The sequence below is a fragment of the Eretmochelys imbricata genome, chromosome 2, assembly GCF_965152235.1.
Source record: "Eretmochelys imbricata isolate rEreImb1 chromosome 2, rEreImb1.hap1, whole genome shotgun sequence".
Classification (NCBI taxonomy): Eukaryota; Metazoa; Chordata; order Testudines; family Cheloniidae; genus Eretmochelys; species Eretmochelys imbricata.
The window spans coordinates 16,889,245-16,913,033 of NC_135573.1; the positions used below are offsets into that span (position 1 = coordinate 16,889,245).

The 23,789-nt window shown below is 41.8% G+C and overlaps 1 protein-coding gene across 1 annotated transcript in view; it reads left to right on the forward strand.

The window, feature by feature from the left end:
* KCNQ3 (potassium voltage-gated channel subfamily Q member 3) overlaps positions 1-17,085 on the forward strand; it is a 258,655-nt gene extending 241,570 nt beyond the window's left edge. The window contains exons 10-15 of the mRNA XM_077808831.1: positions 5,391-5,578; positions 7,785-7,887; positions 12,638-12,769; positions 14,578-14,676; positions 15,322-15,406; positions 16,348-17,085. Coding sequence (XP_077664957.1) covers positions 5,391-5,578; positions 7,785-7,887; positions 12,638-12,769; positions 14,578-14,676; positions 15,322-15,406; positions 16,348-17,085 — 1,345 coding nt within the window. The remainder of the gene's footprint in view (positions 1-5,390; positions 5,579-7,784; positions 7,888-12,637; positions 12,770-14,577; positions 14,677-15,321; positions 15,407-16,347) is intronic.
* Positions 17,086-23,789: the final 6,704 nt, after the last annotated feature.

Sequence of the window (23,789 nt, forward strand, 5' to 3'; positions counted from 1 at the left end):
GAGGGAGGATATCATATCTCATACTGACATGTTTGAACTTCTTCCATAAACTCAAGGCTAGTGTAGGAAGGCACCTCTTCTACAGAAGAAACAGGGCACCTTTCATTCCTTTGGTCTGTTTGCAACTTTGAGATAAAGCCCCCAATTATAATTTCCACCTGGCTTCTTGCTGACCGAGCTTATCTTAGCAAAAAGCAAGGTTGTCCTTTGTTTGTTCTGCTTCTTAGCTAATATTGTTCACTATTTGCTAGGCATCTATCTTCTTGACCAAACTCTGGATTTTTGGGCCTGTAAAAAGAGCTGACACATATCAGATTGTAACCATAAACAGCATATGGATTTTAGCCCTTCACTGTTAAAAAATGCATTAGAAGAGTTCCTGACTGGATCTTTTTACTTTATTTTATTGTATTGTGTTTTATTTTTGGGGATTAAAATTACAAATATAGGTGGGGGTTATATTTGATCCACTGTAAGGATTATCACTTTGGGTTTTTGTTCATTCTTGCACAAATATTGTCAGTTTATGAAACTCCAGTATTAGGTGCAAAAAAACCCACAAAACAAAACAAAACCGTCCCATAGAGGAGAGTGTCTGACTTGCATGATGGGATGAAACTGCATTATTGTCTTGCATGATAGTTTCTGGAGCTAATCTTCTAGTTTAATGATTCGCACCCTTCTAGGGTGAATGTAAAACCTCAACTGCAGCAGCCAACCCTTCCTTAACCCTTCCAAGCCCTAACCCTTCCTTATACACCCAGCAACCACATTCCGCTCTCAGAAACTCCAGCAGAATTCACACTGACGTCAGTGGAAACTGCAAGTGAGAATCTGAGGGCAGAATTTTTCTGTATCAATGAACTGAGCATCTGGCCTTTATGCTGAGCCTCTGTGCTACACATCAGCTTGCCTCCCATTCAGCAGTTTCATATGATCCACGATGGAGCATAGGTGCATCTAACTTGGGACTGTGCTTAGTTGCACAAGACTGAAGTTTGGAGCAATTCAGATTCCACTGCAGCTTGGGAGTGCGCACAGTTGAGTGGGAGGCGGGCAGTGATGATGCTCTGCAGGTTTGTCATGAAGGTCCTCATTCTGTAACCACTTCATGTTTAGGATTTGCAATGAAAGTTGTTAAAAGTTCCACCCCAGAATCAGAATTTTGTGTAAGGGAGGAATTTGCCATGGAACCACATACCAAAGGGACAAAACCCACTCCAAAGCAATGCCAGAAGCCTGAGCTCTACCAGTAGCCATACCTGTAGGAGTATGTGGGAACTACTGCTCTAGTCATGCTTATGAAGAGTGATGTGATGGCTACATGCTTTAATACTTTGATATTGAGTCACGTGCGTGCTGTGATCATGAAATAAGATAAAATGTTTCCAGGCCTTTGTTTTAATAGATCCAAATTCCATCTGCTGGAAATGAGAATAAAGCCCACTCTTTGTCTGATGACAATTCATTCTTTATCTGGAAAGAAATCTGGAGAGTTTTAGTACACAATGCACTGTAAACTGAGCAACATTTCTTTCAAGTGAAATTGATGCCTGATGTCCTGAATATTGACTGCTGTAGCTGCCCTAGTTCAGACAGGCAAGTCAGTATCCCTTGTGTAATTGTTTAATATTGTAGCAAGTGTTGCTGTGAGCTTGAGAGTTCGCCATCAGATTTCAACCTAAAATATTGGAGAATGAAAATAAAGGACTTAAAAAAATAAAAGTGCAGGGGCATTATTCTGCTCATGGATTCAAAGGGTAGAATTTTGCCCTATAAGGAGAATCTGGGAATGATATAGGATTAGATTATTTAGCATAAATAAAATAGAGAGAACATCCTGTGGACATATGCAGTTGAGATCTTTGCTGCAAATAAGCTATCTGTCATTTTGAATGGAGAGGAATATTTTGACCTACATTCCAGAAGGGAGGTGTGGAAAAGCAAGGAATCCTGTTTTGAGACAACCAGTGCAGGGATTCCTAGCTCTGAATTTAGAATAAATCCTGAGATAAGCTTTCGAGTTTCTTTGTATTGTAGCTCTGTCCCAATACACTTCCGTGTCCTTGTGGTCACACTCTCACAGCATTGGTCTGGCTAATGCTTCTACCTACTGTCTTAAGGAAGCTGGTATTTAGTCCAATGAGCACAATTCTGGGAACTCAGAAGTTCCAGATCCAACTTTTGACTCCTTCTATGGCCTTGAGCAAGTTACTTCTCCATCTGCAAACCAGAAATAATACAGTAGAATCCTTTTGTCTGCATTAAGAGGAATTCCCAATTAACACTGTATGCCATTTGAATTGTAAGGCAGGGAGCCCATCATGTATCTAGACAGGCCTGAGGAGTTGAGATGGACATGGAGGCTATACATAGCCAACATGTAGTTCATGCCCAGTTCCAACACACTTCCCTCCCTGCACTCTTCCGAATGAGCCTTCCTCTGGCCCTCTATGCATATTTGAAGAAGTCCCCCAACGACACAATCTCTGCCACTTGCTGCCTTCTTCAGCACTTGGCACCTTTGCCAGGAAGTTTATGCTTCCCATGACAATTTCTCACAGTCTTCACTCAACCAAAACTGGTGATTTTTGGAAAATGTAGATGGGCCCAAATCAAAGTGAACTTTGAGGAAGCCTTGGCCTAAACTTCATTGCTTGGGCTCATCCTTACTAGTAACCTCAGGCCAAAATGTGCAAACTTGAGTGCCTAAAGGGGTGCAACTAAATCAACCTCTAGGCATCTAGAGGCCTGATTTTTAGAGGTGCTGAGCACCCACAGTTCGTGGGACCTGGAAGGGCTCAGCATTATTTGAAATGAGGCCACTTGCCTAACTTTGGGCCCTAAATTTGCATCTCACTTACTAGAGCACTTGCTTTGCATACAGCTTTGAACCTTAGGCTGTTCACCCAAAGTGAACCTCTTTAGCTTTTGCAATTTGCTCATCATTATTAATAAGGTGAGTGAGAAGCTCACTTCCACTGGAGATCTGATGCACATAGGATGCTCTGAACATTTCAGCACCACTTTCCATCTGAGCTTCTCATCCCCTGGCAGCTGTAACTCCTCCTCCTTGAATCTCACCCCATCGTCCCTCCAATCAGTCTAAAACTCCGCTGCAAAAATCCTCTGCCTTGCCCAGCTCTGACCCTGCTCAGCCCTTCTTTCAAATAAGTTCACTTTAATAACTTCACCTTTTTGCTTCCTGCATCAGATTCAAACTCTTCGTTCCCCATTTCAAATGTGTCTTACTTCTCCATGATTGTTCAGTCCCTGCTGCTCATCTAATGCACTCTGGCCCCCAAACCCACTTCTGTGCCTTCTTCCTTTCAGTCCCTACTCCCAAAATCCCCTTTGAGGGGTATGCCAATGGCACCCTCTTCTCCTTTAAGGCCTTTCACAAAAGCAGCTTCTCCTGAGAACTGTGCTTTTATATTTTAGTTGAACAAGCAAACAGAATCTCTGTGGTGTAACTCGCAAGGTGTATGCAGGACTCATCCAAGCAATCTTCCAAGTGATCTTACTGTCTTCACCTTCATTTTCCCTGAGTTAGATTTCTGAGCTTGCTGCATTCAGGTGAACCTGGGCTCGCAGGCCTCAAGGGAGATGCTACAGCCAGTGCAAATTAGAGTAGCCCCAAGGGTGCTCTAATTTTCAACAGGGACCAAATTGTCCCCCTGTGACCAAAGGATGTACTTTCTGAATGCCTCTTCTGCTATCTGCAGCATTGCTTTTAGCTTCTGCAAAGAAATACAGGCAGTCATCACCAGTGTGACTGTAACTACACACTATACACATTTCAGGAAGCAATGGGAAAAGTCTATACTGCTAGGGGAAAAAATTATGTAGCCATTAATCTCTGCTCTGAAATTATAAGATGTGTCCATGTTTTGTGGGGAGTTTTATATAATGCATTTCATTGTTGTTTTACATATAAAAATACAAGGTACTGATCTCACTGGGCTACAGATATGGTGTTCACATTGACAATACTGTTTTAAAAAAAACCAATAATTCTTCTAAAACTCATCACCATACAAAGATTTATCTTAAATAATATCAATTTCTCTAGGACATAACTCATTGTGATAGACACCTTAGCAATTCCATCAGTCGATTAGCTTTAGATAAGATAGATAGTTGAGGGCCACAATAATGTGGATAAAGTGACATATTTTGCAATTGCCATTAGCTATAATGCCCAGATCAAGGTGGAACAATGTGTGCTGATTGTATGACCTGATTGTAGCCTGATTGTATGACCTGGGATAGCAGGGGACTGGACTTGGTGAGGCTCTTTCCAGGAGGCCCTTTCCCGTCCTATATCCTACATTCCTATGGTCTGAATGGCCACACCTCCTTGTAAAGATGAGAATAGTCCAGTTTCTCATGGATCTGCATTTGTCCCACAAGCCACACCTTGTCCACCATACTTTAATCCTTTCAGGAGAATCCCTGAGGAGTGCCAGTAATTCAGCCTGCAGAAAGCTCACAGGTGCCAGTCCAAAGGTTAGCATGGAGTGGCCAGTGTGGGTCCAACTGCAGAGTGTCCCCTGAAGAACACACATTCTCGTGGCATTAATATTCTAATAGGGCAACAAAACGAATGGCTAGAAGGCTGAAAGGCATCAGAATGTTTTAAATTCTTATCAGTCAGAAGACACCCTCCTCATTTCCCCTACCATGAATATTGACTGGAATTAAATGGGTGAGAACTGGGTGTCCTGCAGTGCCATGTATGGAGCAATTGCTTAGGAATGTCTTTGTGGTCTGTGCTGTTTTGAAAATAATTTATTCTGAGTCCAGCACTTCTCTCATTCATCATCACTATGCCCGGGCAGCTCATTTAATAGCCTAACAGGCACCCAGCAGTTAGGGTGACCAGATAGCAAGTGTGAAAAATCGGGACAGTGGGTGGGGGTAATAGGAGCCTATATAGGAAAAATCCCCAAATATTGGGACTGTCCCTATAAAATCGGGACATCTGGTCACCCTACCAGCACTTAAAGAGGGCATTGAGCTGAAAAGGCCAATTCTCCCTATCATCAGATAATGATACTGGCTAAATATTGGTGTTTGTCTTCTTAATGATAAACCTGGCACTTCAGCCAGGTTAATGGAGCAGAAGCAGTATGGCAGACTAGGTAGAGAGGATGGTAACATTGGCTGCATGGGTATTATAGTGCCGCTCCCCCCCCCCCCCGCCCCCCGCAACAGTGAATTCTCAGTTGTGGTTAGACACTGATGAATTACCATAGCTCCAGCAGTGTCCTCCTTGTATGTGAAACATTTATTTGGGATCTGATATATGAACAGCATCATGAAAGCAAGTTAAAGTGTACTGGTCTGCATTAACGGAGGGAAATTGATCACTTTTGCTTATTTTGTAGCCAAAAGCTGGGTCTCTTGGATCGGGTTCGTGGTACCAATACTAAAGGAAAGCTATTTACCCCTCTGAATGTAGATGCCATTGAAGAAAGTCCTTCTAAAGAGCCTAAGAATGTTGGCTTGAATAATAAGGAGCGTTTTCGCACTGCATTCCGAATGAAAGCGTATGCCTTTTGGCAAAGCTCAGAAGGTAGCACGTCTCTATTAATTCATTTTTAACCCTCCCAGATTCCTTCACCCTGTTACCATGGCTTTTTTTTTTTAATCCATCTCCTTTTGAGACTTCATGACCTTCAAAATAGCAAATCAATGCGATTAAAATAGTCTGGGGCAGACACAGTTACTCCTTGCCTTTGCATGGACAATTTATGGAACATTGGGGGAAGATTTGGAAAATAATGCTGCAATCCAAGCAAAGCAATGCTCAAAATAAAGTGTATGTATTCCTCAAAACCAACCATGTTTTGTATTGATACGCTTTCAGTGGAACCCACTTATAGTCAGCGTGGAAATATGGGAACTCAGGGGCAGTGATTACATGTATCTAGGAAAGTCTAGTGACATTCTAGGCTAGTATAATCTATGCTCTTTTCAAGATTCCCTCAGTGTTTTTGTTGCAGTAACTTAAACTCACTGTAAACTTGCTCACATATACTCCCTCGGCCTTCTCTGAACTGGCCAATGTGTAACTTTGACACTCAGCTCCTTACACATCATCTGTGAATTTGGCCCATTGAGTCTTATCCCCTGCCTGAGAGAGAAGTGTAGCAAAAAAAACAACTCACGGAAGGTGTAAGACTGTGTGAGTTAAAGTAGGCCTGATCCTACTATGCTTTACTTTACACCTTCTTTCAGCTGCTTCGGATGCTAGTAACAGCATCTCAGACTCTCGTACATTGGTAGAGTAGGGTGTAGTAGGTCCAAGGCAGCCTAATTGCCACTGAAGCATTCTCAGTGTAACAGAGTCTAAATTAGTCCCTGGGCGCCTCCCACGTTGCTGCTGAATTTGGCCTTCAGTTTGTAGTGATGTAAAATGAAAATCCCAAATGGTCTCAGTTTATCAAGTGCAATTTGCAAATTATAATTTCAGTTATAAGGAACCTCTGGTTTTAGGATCACGGTCTCAGCCCAGAGCTGTGCCCTTGTAGCTGTGCCAAATGCTAGATGTGTACATGGGAAGGGAGGAAGGAATCATCACAGCACCTCAAGGCAGCAGAGCAGAAATCATGCTCCTCTGCCCTAGTGTGTACCCCCGAAGGAGGGAGCACCATATAGCAGAACCTTTTGTCTTGTCCCAGGCCACACATGCACACCTGTCCTCTTCTCTGCAGAGCATCTCTCTGCACAGTGGGGATCTGCACCAAGCAGGGGGCTCACCTCACTTATACATCCCCCGTAAATCCTGTCCCACTTTGTGCAGGGGAACCACAGCAGTTGCACTGCCCAGAGAGCCTCTGTAGCCACAGGAACATGTGGGAGGGAGAGATTTGTACCTTACTGAATTTCTGTGAAAAAATACCTTTACTATAAAAAGGTTCCACTGTGGGCCTGATCCTTCTGCACCTCAGACTCCTGCTGAAGTCACTGAAATTTTGGGTGCACAGGGAATGCCTGAACGATCCTATATCCGCATTGGTCTGACATGCGGAAAATCCAGTCTGAAGAAAGGAACAAGTTCTTCAGAAAGGCAATAGGTCACCACCTGAGGGCAGGCTTTCAGCCACAACCTTCCATAAAATGGCCCTTGCCAATGGCAGTCATAGATCACATGGCATGTTTCTTTTCAGCGTCTCCAGATCACATTTCCTCTTTTTTTTTTTTCTTTTTTTTGTGGATGGCCCATTGAAGTCTGAATTACTGATTCTCCTCTTCATAATCTCACCACCTACAGTAGCTCCACTGGATTATAAATGGCTGTGAGTTCACACACAGGGCCCGATTATCATTCACTCACACGAGTGAAGTCAGTGAAGTAACACTGGGGTAAAACCAGTTCAAGTGAGAATAGAATCAAGCTCAAAAGATCTTTATCTTCATTTCACTCTAAATAGACTATTTTGGCAATGTTTTATTCTTTAAAACTCCTCGAAAATGGGAGGTCCTAAATCCAATTGACAAGAAGGAAAGCTCTAGATGGTTCATGAAATGGCTAGAATTTTGGGAGACTTTCTGAAACCACAAAATGTCTTTGCATTCTCTTGGCCTGGTGTAGAAGAATGCAGGGGGACATCACCCTATTTAGAGAATAAGTGCTGGCCAAAGTAACCAAAGGAACTTCTCATGTGTGATTATTGACTGAAATTAGTTTATATTACTGACTTGGTTTAATATTGTTTTAAACAATGTTGTAAATTGTGGTCTGATTTTTACATGCATGTGTTTGACCTTCTTTACAGATGCAGGAACAGGGGATCCCATGACTGAAGACAGAGGTTACAGTAATGAGTTCCTTATGGAAGATATGATCCCCACATTGAAGGCAGCCATCCGAGCTGTCCGGTAAATTTCCTTTATGCTCATCAGTATTGGCTTTGACCTTTAATGCTTGGCCTACCGGAAATCACTGCATCATGTCACCAGGTTGTTCATTGTTGTTGGGTCTTTAAATGGAGTAGGCAGTTAGATCATAGTAGGCACTTGGAAGGGAGATAACTAGAGTCAGTCAAAAATTATGAGATGGAGCAGTTTTCTGTAGGAAAACTCATTGATTTCACAAAAAAATTGAACAAAAAATTATCAATGTTTCGCTTCAGTAATGTCAAAACACTTTGTTTTGAATTTATTACTTTGACTTTTATATTATTATTGCATAATTTATAATATAAAATGTCAAAATGATAAAGTGCTTTGACCTTACTGAAATTAAGTGCTTCAGTAAGGTTGGAATTTTCATTTTTGTGGGGAATTGACTTTTCATTCTGATTCAAGATGAAAGGAAATTTTGAAATGTCAGAATTTTCCATGGAACAAAAATTCTGAATTTTGACCAGTTCCAGGGATAATAGGAAATAACAACGAAATGGTTTGGGGTGTGTGTGGATTTTTGAGTAGCTATTAAAAAAATCTCAATATTTGCAGCTTGGTAAAGCAATGATTAGTGAAGTACACGATGAATCAACAAACATTTAAAGCATTTAAACACCAGTAACACAGTGGAATTATTTAGGTTGGTACTAAGGGATATAATGAGGATGAGAAAGATGATATTAAGAAAGGGAAAATGCAAGCAGAATATAAGGATAAACTTCCTGGCAATTAGATCTATTAGCTTGGGAAATAATTTCTTTAGGAAATTGGTGGAAGCCTCGTTATTTGGGACATTTTTCATAGGTTCTAAGGTCAGAAGGGACCATTGTGATCATCTAGTCTGACCCCCTGTATAACACAGGCCATAGAACTTCCCCAAAATAATCCCTAGAGCAGATCTTTTAGAAAACCATCCAAACTTGATTTAAAAATTCTGAGTGATGGAGAATCCTTGGTAAATTGTTCCAAATTAAATGAGACAGGACAAAACCGTTCCCTATGTACTATAGGAAACAAACCTTCAATGCTGTGCAAATGGCCTAGAACACCTAATAGGTCTTTTCAATCTGTACTATTTATGATTTATCCTAATATTTTTGCTGATTATAGAACATAATTAGACATTTGGATATATCTGGCATATGATATTTTAATATCTTCATTCTTCAAGCAAAGCTTTCTTAATTAAATTTGAAAACAACCTTCTGTTAAGATTTTCTACTGAAAATTACAAGAAATATTTATGTGAAATCTTGTGGATATTTTTCAACACAGAAAGACCCTCATTTCCTGGGTAGGAATGGACACACGATCCTGTGGCCTCCAGCTGACCCAAATGTCACCTCCGTTCCCCATTACAGTTTTTACATTCTAATAGACCCAGGGCCCAGACTGTAACTGAAGATGTGTGACGCATCTTGCTTGGTATCACAAGAAACATGCTTCAGAGTCTGAATGCTGGCAATAGAGGTCAATTCCAAGGTTCAGTAATGCACACCACACATCTAGGATAGGAAACCAGCTCAGTAGCAGCTTGCTGTTCCCCCACTCAGAAAATAACACTAAAGCCACAGAAAAATCGACTTTCCTTGCAGCTGTACTCACTATTGATAGCTGTTAATTCTTCACCATAGCCTGACTGTCTTCCAGGTGAAAGAGCCATGCAAGAGTAGGTGCTAGAGTGCCTCAGACTCTGTTGAGCACATCCAACGTAGGGACAATTCAAAGAGGGTGTCCACCATTCTTTGAATATGCTGGCAGCTGTAGCAGAAGCCTAAGGGCCTTGTTCAGAAGTGTCCTTAAATAATGAGTGCACCCAGTCAATGAGTACATGTGCATGCGGTGTCCCATCTAAAATTTTGACTTAGGGTATATCTGCGGTGCAAAAAAAGGAATCCATCCACGTTAACTGACTGTATTCAAATAGCACTGAAGACACGGTGACTCAGTTTTTAACTCAGGTTAGCAGCTCGAGTTAAACCCCAGATTTCCCTATCAGCTTTGACTCAAGCTGCTAACCTAGGTTGCTGTGTCTTCACTGCTATTTTAACCCAAGTTAGCTAACCCGGGTTAACAACAAAGCTTTTTTTTTTGCAGCATAGATGTATCTTTGGGGTGTGTCTGTTACCCGGGGTTCCTTAAACCCAAAGTTCTCAGTAACATTACTCTCTGTGAGGCAGTACCAGGAAATAAACCAAGGGAGATGCACCTCTCTCTGTTATGTGGTTGGCACAAATCACACAAAATCAAGTGATTTCACTTAAAGCCTTCACTTTATGAGTCTCCAGCACTCTCGCCAGAATGCCTTTACTCAGAGTCTCTGCTTTATTTAGTCTCAAGCACACAGAAACACAATAGGTTATAGAGCACCCCAAACAATAGTTACCCGTAGTCTGGAGGGGTCTCAAGTGGTCAAATTACAAGATTCAAGTGGCCAGCTATACGCCTGTCACTGGGGATTCCAAGAGATGTCCAGAAGGTCAAATCCAAATTCCTCGGACATGTCTACCCCTTTTATGTTAGTAACTACTACAATTACATCAACGTGTTAATCAAAGAAAAACCTTTAAGAAAGCGCTTTTTGAGTCGTTAGTTATATAGATTTGTCTTTGCAGAATCTGCAGTCTTATGGTCTCCGACACACACACACACCAAAAATCAAATATAGATAGACTTCCTGTTTTTCACAGACACTTACCCCAGCATCTCAGAGATGACACAGAGTCAGGCTCACTCCATGTGGTCGCTGCCTCCTCCCTCCCAGCTTTGCCTTAGTTATGCTAAGTTCCTGCAAAGGCCTACTAAATGGCTAACTGCAGTAAGCAGAATAATTGATAGTCCATCCCAGAGAGTTGTGTTGGTGGGGCCCGCGCTAGCGTGTTAACAACAGTAGTGTGGACATTGCCACTCTGGCAGAGGCTCAGGCTAGCCACCCAACCTCAGAGCATTGTACTCCCTGGGTCCGAGTTTGGGTGGCAAGCCCAAGACTGAACTGATGCTGCAACATCCACACCGCTGTTTTTCACATACCAGCATGAGCCCAGCTGGTTCATGTCTGTCCACCTAGGCGGGGAGGCTTGCTCCAGCTGCAGTGTAGACATACCCTTAGAGACAATGTGGACGTATCTCTGAATTACAATAGGAAATGGCACTTCAGGGATCAAGTTCTACTACTGCCCTACTGGAGGCTTGCCTGCTAATATATGGTCTCTAACACCTCTAAATTAACCCACGCTGGTTTATAGTTTAGAGACTGGGTGGTTCATCAGTTTTCTCCTCTAAAGTAAAGCTCATATAAACTAATGGAAGCAACAAATAAGAAGGGAAAATGCCATATAGATGATCTTTCTTTCACAAACTCCAATATTGTACCTCTCAGAATATTAATGTATTTTGCCCTTATATACACTTTAAATTTATGGACACAAGATCAAGGACTGGTTTAAAGCTAGCTAATATATGTTACTGCAGCATCATTTGAAAGATATGTTTATTCATTTATTTTACATGGATTTTTTTCATTTTACCACATTAGACCAGTAACCTTAAGACTGAGTTGTCTGCATGATATTTACACACAGGAATAAATTAGCATCTCTCTCCAGCTCTGTGCAACCCCAGTTGATTAATTCACTTTCTATGTAAGCTCAATGGGATATGAACCTAATATATATATATAGTTTACACAGACATGGAATGCTAACTGGAAGTAATTCATTAAAAATCTCTTAAAGGATGCTTTGGCTTATGATCAGTTAATATTTGAAATTGAAACGCAGATCAGGTTCAAAATGGTTCAGCCTGCTATACATTTTACAAATTATCTTTAAGAGCATAAGAACGGTCATACTGAATCAGACCAATGGTTCATCTAGCCCAGTATCCTGTCTTCCGACAGTGGCCAATGCCAGGTGCTTCAGAGGAAATGAACAGAACAATCATTGAGTGATCCATCCTCTGTCGACCACTCCCAGCTTTTGGCGATCAGAGCGTGGAGTTGCATCCCTGTTCATCTGGGCTAATAGTCATTGATGGACCTATCCTCCAGGAACTTATCTAGTTCTTTTTTGAACCCCATTACAGTTTTGGCTTTCACAACATTCCCTGGCAATGAGTTCCACAGATTGACTGTATGTTGTGTGAAGAAGTATTTCCTTTTGTTTGTTTTAAACCTGCTGCCTATTAATTTTATTGGGTGACCCATAGTTCTTGTGTTATGTGAAGGAGTAAATACAACTTCCTTATTTCCTTTCTCTACACCAATCACAGTTTTATAGACCCTTTATCATATCTCTTCTTGATCGTCTCTTTTCCAAGCTGTAAAGTTCCAGTCTTTTTAATCTCTCCTCCTGTATAGTAAGTTGAACCAAAACTCCCGAAACAAACACTCCTATACTTTGTTGTACAAAATCCAGATCCAGCTCTGACTTTTATGGCCTGGGGCCTTGCCTAATTAGAATGATATTGGGAAGATCTACTGTGCCCATATGTATTTCTAGGAAAGTCTAGCCTGCTAATGATGAATAGCAAAATATGAAATCTGTTCTTAACAATGATTTATTATTAGATATTCCCTGCATGTGACTTATTGTCTCGGGTTGACGTAATATCACATGTTCAATTCTTTATCATGCAAAGAATGTTGCCTGACTAGAGCTTCACCTATAATTGACCATTGTGCTGTTTATGTAGGGGGCTAATAATTGTTCGATTTACTATGCAGAATTCTACAGTTTCGTCTCTATAAAAAAAAATTCAAGGAGACTTTGAGGCCTTATGATGTAAAGGATGTGATAGAGCAATATTCAGCAGGGCACCTTGATATGCTTTCCAGAATAAAATACCTTCAGGCAAGGTAAGATCGCGGCAAGAATGTGATAAATGTAGAGCATGTGTGTGTGATGGGGAAGTGCAGTTGTTCTGTGTATGTGCTAGACAGCTCACCCTAACTCTACATGCTGCTAATGACACAGGAACAAAGGTGGTTCCTTCCAGCATCAGTCAGAGAAGCTTTAAACTATCCAGCACACAACAATAGCCAGTTTATCAACTCACCCCTTGAAAATAGTTTGGGAGTGTCTCCTCTAAGAGGGAAAGATAAACAAGTAGTTATGATAACCACATATGAAAGGAACATTGTTTAGTAGTTAAAGCAAGCACCTGGGAGTCATAAGCCCTGGAAATGACTCTCAGCTTTGCAACTGATTCTCTGTGTGACCCTGGGCAAGTCACCTATCTCATCTGTACAGACAACATATAAAAGTAAAGTAGTAGTTGTATTATATGGCAACCATTCCTGGGCCTGATTCTCTATTGACCTGCACCTTGTGTGATCATTTAGACAAAAGTGATTGCTGCCAAATGAGAACGTAGCGATTTAGATTCACTTTGCATGGGTGTAAAATAAAAGACCACAAAAGGTGCAAGGTAATGAAGAATCAGGCCTGGAGCTGTTACAGATCTTCAGGTAGAAACAAACAGTTGAGCCATCCAAGAAGGTTTATTGTAGTGTTGTTTGATTTCTCTTGAGCTAAGCAAATTCAGTTCAACTCTGTTGTTTGGTTGGACCTGGGGGAACTTCTCTTTCACCTTTCAAAAACAAGCTACGCTGTTCTTTTTCTTTCTACTTCGTAGTTTGTATTAATTTATTTTTCAATATAGTTTGTTCTATGTGTTCTGCATATTTAGTGTCTTCTGTTCCACTTCACTTTTATTAACATTATATGACAGTGGCTATTCTCCTTAATTAAAGTAACTTCTAATACATAGATTTTAAGGCCAGAAGAAACCACTGTGATCATGTAGTCTGACCTCCTACATAACACAGGGCATGGACTTTCACCAAGTAATTCTTGCATCTAGCCTGTAGCTTGTGATTGAATTAGAGCAAGGGACTTAGTTGCCTAAGTCCCATTTTCTGCATAATTTGAATGGAAATTTCAGAAAAGCAAGTGGTTTCCTTAGCTTTCCAGGTCTTTCACTTCTGGTCATGTTGGAAGTACCAAGATGGCTTTTCATGCTATGTTTTAACACTTCTAGATTAGAAGTGCTTAAACATGGGGAAATAATTTTAAAAGAAGTTAATGGAACATGTGAGAGGCTCCAAAATGTTCCATCCAGTTTGGTTCCAAATGCAAGCGAATGTTTTGCAGGTGGGATTCTTTGTGCAGCCTGAAGTGTCTATTTTTTTTGTTTCAAACCACTAAAATAATTCATCATAATGAAAACTATGATGATAACTAAATATGAAAACTGCCAGAAATTTATTAGATTATTGAAATGGTTGTAGAGGATTGCAAATATTGAGCCAAATTCTGTTGGATTAAATCTAGAGTGTCTCCACTGAAATCACTGGGATCAGCAGCTGTTTTTGAGTATTTCTGTAAATCAAGCCACTAATTTAGGTACATAAATATGGATTTTGGTGCTATTTTTAAATGCCTAAGATTGAAAATTGTGGCCTAAGTGACTTACCTGTGGCCACACAATGAGTCGGTGGCTGAGCTGGGAATCCCAGTCTATTGCCCTAACACTAAACTCACTCCCTCATTGTACTGTTGAGATATAGATTGCTGGAGGGATACTGAGCAGTTTTCATTTCCTGTAGGTATTTAAAGAAGACCTTGTGCACGTTTATCATATCTTGTTCTTTTCTTCTTTCAGAGTAGATATGATTTTTACCCCTGGACCTCCATCTACTCCCAAGCATAAGAAATCCCAGAAGGGAGGAGCTTTTTCTTACCCTTCACAACAATCTCCCAGGTGAAGTTATTCTGCTTAACATTTTGTGCAGGCTATAATAGAAATAAAGTGGCCATTCATGTCCTAAAATTTTTGCAGTTACTTCAGTCACCTAACCAACATGCTACCATGTTAACAGATGTTGAATGTGAAATGCTCTCAGTTGGAATGAGCACATGTTATCATAAGATAGTGGATTTTTGGTTGACAAATTACATGCTGGACAAACATCCTTCTCTTAATTTAACTGCTCAGAAATAGGGATGGCAGAAAAAAGACGTGATGTTCTGTAATGGATTGAAGGTGTTGTATAAGAACATTGGATGGTGAACCTGATTCACTACTAGGCTAATCCAGTTTTACTCCAGTGTAGCTCTGTTGATTTTGATTCCCACTAAACCAATGTACAACTGTAGTGACGTGGTAGCTAGTCAGATCTGGGTTTTTATATATACTTGGCTTGTAGGCTTTTTGGGGAAGGGGCCATCTTTTTGTTCTGTGTTCGTATAGCGCCTGGCACAATGGGGTCCTGGTCTATGACTCGGGTTCCTAGGTGCTAAAATAATAATAATAATGAATAAGCCTTTACTTCTGTTATCTTACACAAATAACTTACTGTAACAAAATGGAACATGAAGTGCTAACAAGACTGTTGGTTTCTTTTAGAAATGAACAATATTTAGCCAAAGCATCCACAGCAGATACTGAAGACCAAAGTATGATGGGCAAATTTGTTAAAGTTGAAAGACAGGTATGTAGTTTCAGGACTAAAAGAAAGAGACGTTTATGTTAGTTTTCCATGAGCTGCTAGTTAACTGAATAGTGCATGTTTTTACAAAGCAGTTGGTGCATCTTCATTTTGGTTGGTGGGATGGCCCCATGCCATGAAGTTTCAATCAGATTTCCTACCTCCTCAAAATTCATCATTGTTCAGATCTGGTGCTTAGATTTTGGGGCTATCCCTGAATATTTGTCTGTACTTCATACTCCTTTTGCTGATGCTGATAGGGTATTCAGAAGGATGGCCTCTACTTGAGAGGTGCCTTTTTGTGCCTGCAGTTGAATTGTCCATGCAGGTCAAGGCACTTGTACTTCTAAATATATGATTGTGTGTGCAAAAAATGTGGACGTGCAGTGGCTTGGATTTTCATCAGCGGTTTATTTTGTGGATGTAAAAATGCAGGCACAAATTGTTCCCACAGGAAAAGGAAGTCAAGCTGAGCTTTAACCCTCGCTCAGAAGCAACAACTAGGAGTTCAGTATCCAGGGCAGTTCAGTCCTTGGCCTTTCTATTGTGGTTGACAATAAAAGCTACTGATCATGATGTGGGTCTTAGTGATATGGACACTTGCCCATTGGGAACAGAACTCAGACCATGGCAACAACTTTTGATCACTATTTATATCTTCTGGGCTTAAACTACGGACTGAGCCCTGAAAAAAAGAAAGAAGTTTGTTTTCTCAGAATTCATAGAGTCGGATATAAAAGTTCAGGTCAATGGATCAGGCAGCTAAAACACACTTTGCACGCACAGGCTCCAATGAGAAAAGTACAGCATTCTCCTGTAGCTGCCTTGGTGACAGTGGTAACATATCATTGCTGAGGAAAGTGTGCCAGTGGAAACAACTGGTGTTTGTTGCATTGAATGACCAGCCATGAACCATTTGAAATCTCACAACTGCTATTTTTCAGGTTCACGACATGGGGAAGAAACTGGATTTTCTAGTCGATATGCACTTGCAACATATGGAGCAGCTGCAAGTACAAGTCACTGAGTTGTGTCCTTTGAAAGAAGCTGCCTCTCCAGCAGAAGAAAAAAGAGAGGAAAACAGATACTCCGAATTGAAAAGCATAATCTACAAATACTCAGAGCCTTGCACTCATGAAACTCCTTATAACTTCCACCAGGTTCCAGTACACAAAGTCGGTCCATATGGTTTCTTAGCACAGGATCCAATGAATTATTCACGCCCTTTTTCATTAGGTGGGCAAAACTCTGGCAAGTTGCAGGCCATGCCTTCTTCGACTTCATATGCAGAAAGGCCGACAGTTTTGCCTATACTCACATTCATAGACTCCCGAGTTAGGTACCAGTCCCCAGGGGACTTGCAGAGCCCCAATTCCGACAGGATATCTCCAAGGCAGAAAAGGAGCTTGACAAGAGACAGCGACACCCCATTATCCCTTCTTTCCGTCAACCATGAGGAGCTTGAACGCTCCCCGAGTGGATTCAGTATCTCCCAAGACAAAGAAGACTTCCCTTTTGGCCCAAATGGGGGATCAACCTGGATGAGAGAGAAACGCTACCTAGCAGAGGGCGAAACAGACACAGATACTGACCCTTTTACACCAAGTGGCTCCATGCCTCTGTCTTCAACAGGGGATGGGATTTCGGATTCAGTATGGACCCCTTCAAACAAGCCAGTTTAAAAATGGTTGTGGGGGCTCCACTGGTTGACTTCTCCGTGTAATGTAAACATACTTTGTATAGCTCACTTACTGCACACCCAATGCTTACTAGTTCAAAACACCGATGGCTGCATAAGATGCATGTGATATTAGTGATAGTCATTCTGCACCATTTCATACAATTTACTAATGCAGTTTTTTTCATGCCACCAAAACTAAGCAGCAGAGTTTTGAGCATGGTTTGCATGACTTTACACTATATAAATGGTACAGCTAATTTCTTCTGTGACACATATCTCGCTGATGTTCGTCAATATAATGAGGGTTAGAGCAATGCCAGGTGAGATGCTACTTTTGACAGTTCATGCTACTTTTTTTAAACAGAGCAACAAAGTAAGGATCGTTTCAGGAGCAATGTTCTGATGTGGAAACATATATAAATTATTTGTTCCATATCAATGCCCGTTTTCCAATGCAAGTGAATAATTCTCTCTCCAGACTAGCCAGAATCTTCCAAAAATTTCAGCAGGGAAAAGGTCAGATCGAAGTGTGTTACTGATTAAACATAATTTCTGTAGCTGAAAGGTTTCAGAGTAGTAGCCATGTTAATCTGTATCCACAAAGAGAACAGGAGGACTTGTGGCACCTTAGAGACTAACAAATTTATCTGAGCATAAGCTTTCGTGAGCTACAGCCAACTTCATCGGATGCATAGAATGGAACATATAGTAAGATATATAGATATCTCTATATATATAGATATCTATCTATCTATCTATCTATCTATATATATATATATACATACAGATAAGTTAGAAGTTAACATACAAACTGTGAGTGGCTAATTAGTTAAGATGAGCTATTATCAGCAGGAGAAAAAAACTTTTGTAGTGATAATCAAGATGGTCCATTTAGACAATGTGAGGATACTTAACTTAAGGAAATAGATTCAATAAATGGACACAAATCTGACATCAGGAATCATAACATGCAAAAACCAGTAGGCGAACACTTCAACCTCTGTGGCCACTCAGTAAAAGATCAAAGGGTGGCAATTTTGCAACAGAAAAGCTTCAAAAACAGACTCCAACCAGAAACTGCTGAGCTTGAATTCATATACAAACTAGATACCATTAACTTGGGTTTGAATAGAGACTGGGAGTGGCTGGGTCATTACATATATTGAATCTATTTCCCCATGTTAAGTATCCTCACACCTTCTTGTCAACTGTCTAAATGGGCCATCTTGATTATCACTACAAAAGTTTTTTTCTCCTGCTGTTAATATATATATCTTCTTCCTATATGTTCCATTCTGTGCATCCAATGAAGTGAGCTGTAGCTCACGAAAGCTTATGCTCTAATAATTTTTTTAGTCTCTAAGGTGCCACAAGTACTCTTGTTCTTTTTGTAGCTGAAAGAGTTCTCATGTCCCCTATCATACAAGTATCAGTGTATCAAATGCAGTGTAAAACAGAAATTAGGGACAGTTTGAGATTTGCAAAGCCACTTGAGGGAATTAGAAACATGTATTCCATTAATGCAAATCATGCTTTGAAAATCTCCATCGGAGGTTATAAAACCACCACCAGTGTGATTACAATCAATCTTATTTTGTAGAAAATAGTTTGCTCGTTCTATTTATTTGTAATAGGGCCAAACTTCCCACTGAGATTGGTACAAAACTACCATCAGCTGCAAAAGAAAGTGTATTTCATGTAGGGAACTCCTGGGTTTTATTCCTAGCTCTTTTACTGAGTCATGTCATGTTGGGTAAGTCACTTAATTTCTCTGTGCCTCAGTTTCCCCATCTGTAAAATGGGGATGATACTTCCCTACCTCATATGGGGGTGGAGGCTCAATTCACTGATGTTTTTAAAGCGTTTTGAGACCCTCCAATGTAAGGCACACTAAGAGTGCAAAGTACATCTACACTATTTAATGGGAGTTCCACATTCAGGATGTTGGCAGGAAATGGCCTATTGTTTCTTATGTAAACGGACTAATCTAAATAAATGTATGACACGTTTAATAGCATAGTTCTAAACAATGCCACAACCACGGACAGATCCATTCCCTGGCCCCATCCAGGTATCTCAACTGGGCACAGCAGCTTTTTGAGAGAGAGTGAGGAAAGAAACTTTCCCATACGGCCATGGGGCAACAATGGAACCACTGCTTGGGAAATGTTCCAGCCTACCGGCTGGAGTCACCACTACCAAGGGAATAGTGGAGCATAGGAACCAGGATGTATACTCTAGACCTGGCCTGCTCAAGCCTACCCTGTGTGCTGGGGCATGGCAGCTGCTGTAAAGCAGAGCTCCAAGCTGTGCAGGGGGTCGTGTACCGGATGTGACTCATCACCAGATCCTAATGCCTTCGCTCCTTATGTAGTGGAGCCATACAGGCTCTGGCGCACATCCTCAAAGGCAGGGCCGCCCAGAGGATTCAGGGGGGGCTGGGGTCCTTCCACTCCGGGTCTTCAGAGCACTTCGCCGAAGGCATGGAGCGGAAGGACCGCCCCCCCCCCCCCCGCCACCAAATTGCCGCCGAAGACCCGGAGTGGAAGAAGTGGCGGTGGGTCTTCATCGATGGGTGTGTTCGGCGGCACTGAAGGACCTGCCGCCGAAGTGCCGCCGAAAACTCTCGTGGGGGCCCCTGCAGGGCCTGGGGCAAATTGCCCCATTCCCCCCCCCGGCGGCCCTGCTTAAAGGTATTTATGCCCCTAACTCCCATTGATTTCAGTGGAAGTTAGGAGCCTAAGAGCCTTTGAAGGTGTGTGCCTCTGTGTTACTCCATACACACCTGCAAAGGGTTAGCAATGGGAATTGGTCCTGAGTATTAGAGTGATGACCAACAAGAACTACTGAGTTACTACAAAATATATCAAAAGGTTACTCTTTATCTCACTGGAACCTGATATGAAACACGACAGTGAGCTATCACAGTGACTCCTGCTAGATCTTGCCTGTTAATAAGGAAGTTAATGCTGGCCACCACTGTAGTTGTGCCTTATCTTGTGATGACAACCTGCCTAGCCGCCCCGTGCCCTCCCCTTTACCCAAACAACTGATTTGCCATCACAGGGCTACTGAGAGGTTGCAATCACAGTACTGCATTATCCTCAGTAGACTCTAGGGACTGCGCTGCGTGAGGAGAGAGGGTCAGCTGGGTGGCCTAACAGGTTATATCTATATAATGAGTGACTCAGCCATGATTCTGTGTTTTCCACAAGGGGCTTCCTAGCGATGTATGCTCAGCTTTCAGGCCCATATGCTGAGGCGTTGTGCAGTCCTTCCTCAAGTAAAGCTCTTCCTTGCTCTTCTATGGGTGTCTGGTCGAGTAAGAACAGAGTGAAACCTAAGGTGTAGACTGTACAATTTAGCAGAGCCAGGGGCAGTGTGGAGCTAGCATCCCCAAGGGGGAACACCAACAGGTAGGAATGTTTTTCCTGGAGCCAATGGCCAGGCAGATCCATGCACCTGCTTCTGCACCCTTTCGTGAGGTGCAACTTCCTATCCTCCATCCAGACAGCAACCCAGCACTGCTGGCTGGTGCCTGGGCGTAGAGCTAGAGCTACAGGACCCCTGCCCATCACTACAACCTTACCCTTCACTGGGCATCCCCATGAGAACCAGACACCCTCTGACCCTTAAGTTAGGGTCCTCAAGATTGGGCCCACTGAAAGCTTTGCCTGAGTAAGGACTTAAGGATTTGGCCCACAGAAGTCACAATGAAGTGACCGTTGTTTGTGTTGCTGGGACCGTCCTGTAGCGATAAAGCTTAGCATTGTTAGCACACGTGGTCCTGCAGCAGGGTAGTGAAATGCTTCGGCCAGGTTTTCCAGTGTGCTCCTGCCGCAGGGTTTTGCACATGCACGTTACACGGCACTTCAGGGGAAAGGTTCCATGTTGGTTTCTGCCCATCTATCATTGTGTCTATTTATTGACACTTCAAAGAGTTGCTGGTACCTCATGAAAATCATTTTATTTAGGAACCATTCTGCTTGTGTGTTAGATTTTTTGGGGGGCGGAGAGAGGGGGGCTTTTGTCTTTTCTCATTGTTCACAACCATGTGAAAGAATATGGGATCTTTTTTTCCTCAAAAGTTGACCTGCTCCTGCTGCTGCTTCCTGAAATCATAATCCATCACTGCTTCAGCTGGCGCAAGTTGTCTTTGTTCCACTCGAATCAATGAAGTGGCATCATTTTATCCCGGCTGGGGATCTGTCCTGTTAATGACTTCAGGTGACAAACTCACTGTGAGCTAGATCTTCACCTCGTGTAAATTGGCCTAGCTCCATCGAAGTAAATGGAGCTAGGCCTATTACACCAGCTAAAGAGGGGGCTCGGTATGTGTGGATGTTCTGTTCTTAGATTAATGGCTGTAGTGACATGAGGCCTGATTTCTGTAGCCATTTTGTGTACAGAACAGCTATTGATCTCAACAGATGTTCTGTGTTTGGTTCCATTACACACCCCAAATTAGAGACCAAGAGAAAATATCTGTCATAGGGAGAATCGATTTCAATTAGGGCATTTTCACAAGTTTTCCAGGCAGACTCAATGATTCTTGGAAGTACCTGCGTTGAACTTAAAGCTGTGCTTTACATTACACAAGGCATGGTAATGGATTTGTCCCTTCTGTGTTGTGGTTGCAGGAAAAGCTCTGCGTCTGTTTCTAATACTATTTCATTGATCCATGACAGAATGAAATTGTCTGTTATTAGTTACAAGACAAATATCCTTGGTTTTTCAGAGGTTGTAGATGCTCAGCCCCTCGGAAAATCAGGCCCTTTGTGTCTAAAACTGGGCAACCAAACCTGAAGGCATCCAAAATTAGAGGCCGCTTTGGAAAACGTGGTTCAGAATGTATCCATTGACTGCAGCTAATGCAGTGCACTTCTGTACTCCTCGCCACCTTATTTCATCCCTCTGCATTGCAGTTCAGGCCTTAAAAGCTACCGTCTAGCCATAAGCTGATACAGTAACATAGAGCTAAACCTTTTCAGTGTTCAATCTAGGTGAATATTAGACACGTTACCGATTTTAGCGAGTTACAGTACTCTTTAGAAAAAGCAGAATGTGAAATAGAGTACAGAATGCTCTGAAAAAAAGGAAACAAACTAAATACTTTAATCTTAAGGGGACATTATTTGAAGGAAACAAACTAAGTCAGGGTAAGGGTTTGATTTAGCCAGTTTTGCATGTCTACGTATCACAATGTAAAGGGGCGAGGGGAAGGGGAATATCACTAACTACCCTACCATGTCTGTACTTAGTAGTTGAATTGCCTTAAAGTTGAACTTTCAACACTGGGCTGTGAGCCTTGATTTGACTTGGTATGCAGCACTGGAGAATTTTACTGTTTAAAAGGGGAAAGCAATGCATAGCCTGGAAACACAGGGTAAGGCTAGCACAGCCAAACCATGAAATATTAATGATATTCTTAAAGTCAAATTAGGGCTGCCTCTTAATATTGATTGTAATTAAATATGTGGCTAGGCAGGACATAACTGCTGGGCTCCTCTGAAGTCATAGAATCATAGAATCTCAGAGTTGGAAGGGACCTCAGGAGGTCATCTAGTCCAACCCCCTGCTCAAAGCAGGACCAATCCCCAATTTTTGCCCCAGATCCCTAAATGGCCCCCTGAAGTTCACAGAGTTGACGTCTGGGGGTCTTCTGTAACAGAGGTGAGAGGAGGCCGAGTTCTGCATTCAGGAGGTCTGGATAGTGCATTTTAATGTTTGTCGTCCATCACACCTCACAGATCTGACACAGCTCACTCCCCCCTTTGGAATAATCTGTGCAGAAAGTCCTCTGCATGGAGCAGCAGCTGGGTAGAGACTATGGGTGTACATAAACACTGCTTTTGCATGTCAGCACATGCCTGCACCCACTCAATTTAGCCTGTAATAATTTATCATTTCAGGTTTAGCATTACAGCTGACCAGTGGAAAATAGAGATATTTTAAAATATGTAGATCACCTATCAAAGTAAGACCGTGCCAGTTAGTTAGAATCAGGACACTGCATAGCATTAAAATCACAGTGTAACAAGTGTATAATTTCTAAATAAAGCAGGGCCATTTACTTTGACTAGCAAGGGGCTAAGTGTGTGGAGGGGGGGACCTTGCTCAGTCTTTACCCAGGCAAACCACCAAATCAGTGGGAATTAGCCTGAGCAAAGACTGAGGAAAAACTAGGAAAGGATCTCTAGAATTGGCCAAAAGTTGTAATACTATATTTTACAGTCTACAAATATCACCCTTTCCTTACAGGATACTGTGGACAGGAAATAGGAGGTAGTGGCATAATAATGAAAGAGGAAGTACTATCTCCTGTTGTCCAAACCAGAAAAGCAGGTTAGTTTCTAAATATTTTTTTTGCATACTCAGCAGAGAAGCACCCAAACGCTGAGTCTTCTGTATGGACCAAACGAAGATCCCAGACCCATTCAGGCCCAAACTTTTTGGGAAAGTCCAGTTTCAAACTTCGCATCCTGAAGCCATCTGTACTGCTAAGTGTAACTACAAAGTAATCTTCAGGGACACTTAACCACTCTGCACTTGTTGTGTATTATCAAATATGTCCATTATGGCCCCGTCCCATCTGGTGTAAATCGGCATATCTCTTTTCAACTTAATGGAGCTGCACCAGTTTACATGACCTGTGCTGGCCCTGTGAATCAAAAATTTCAAAACCTTCCTCCAAAACTGTGCCCA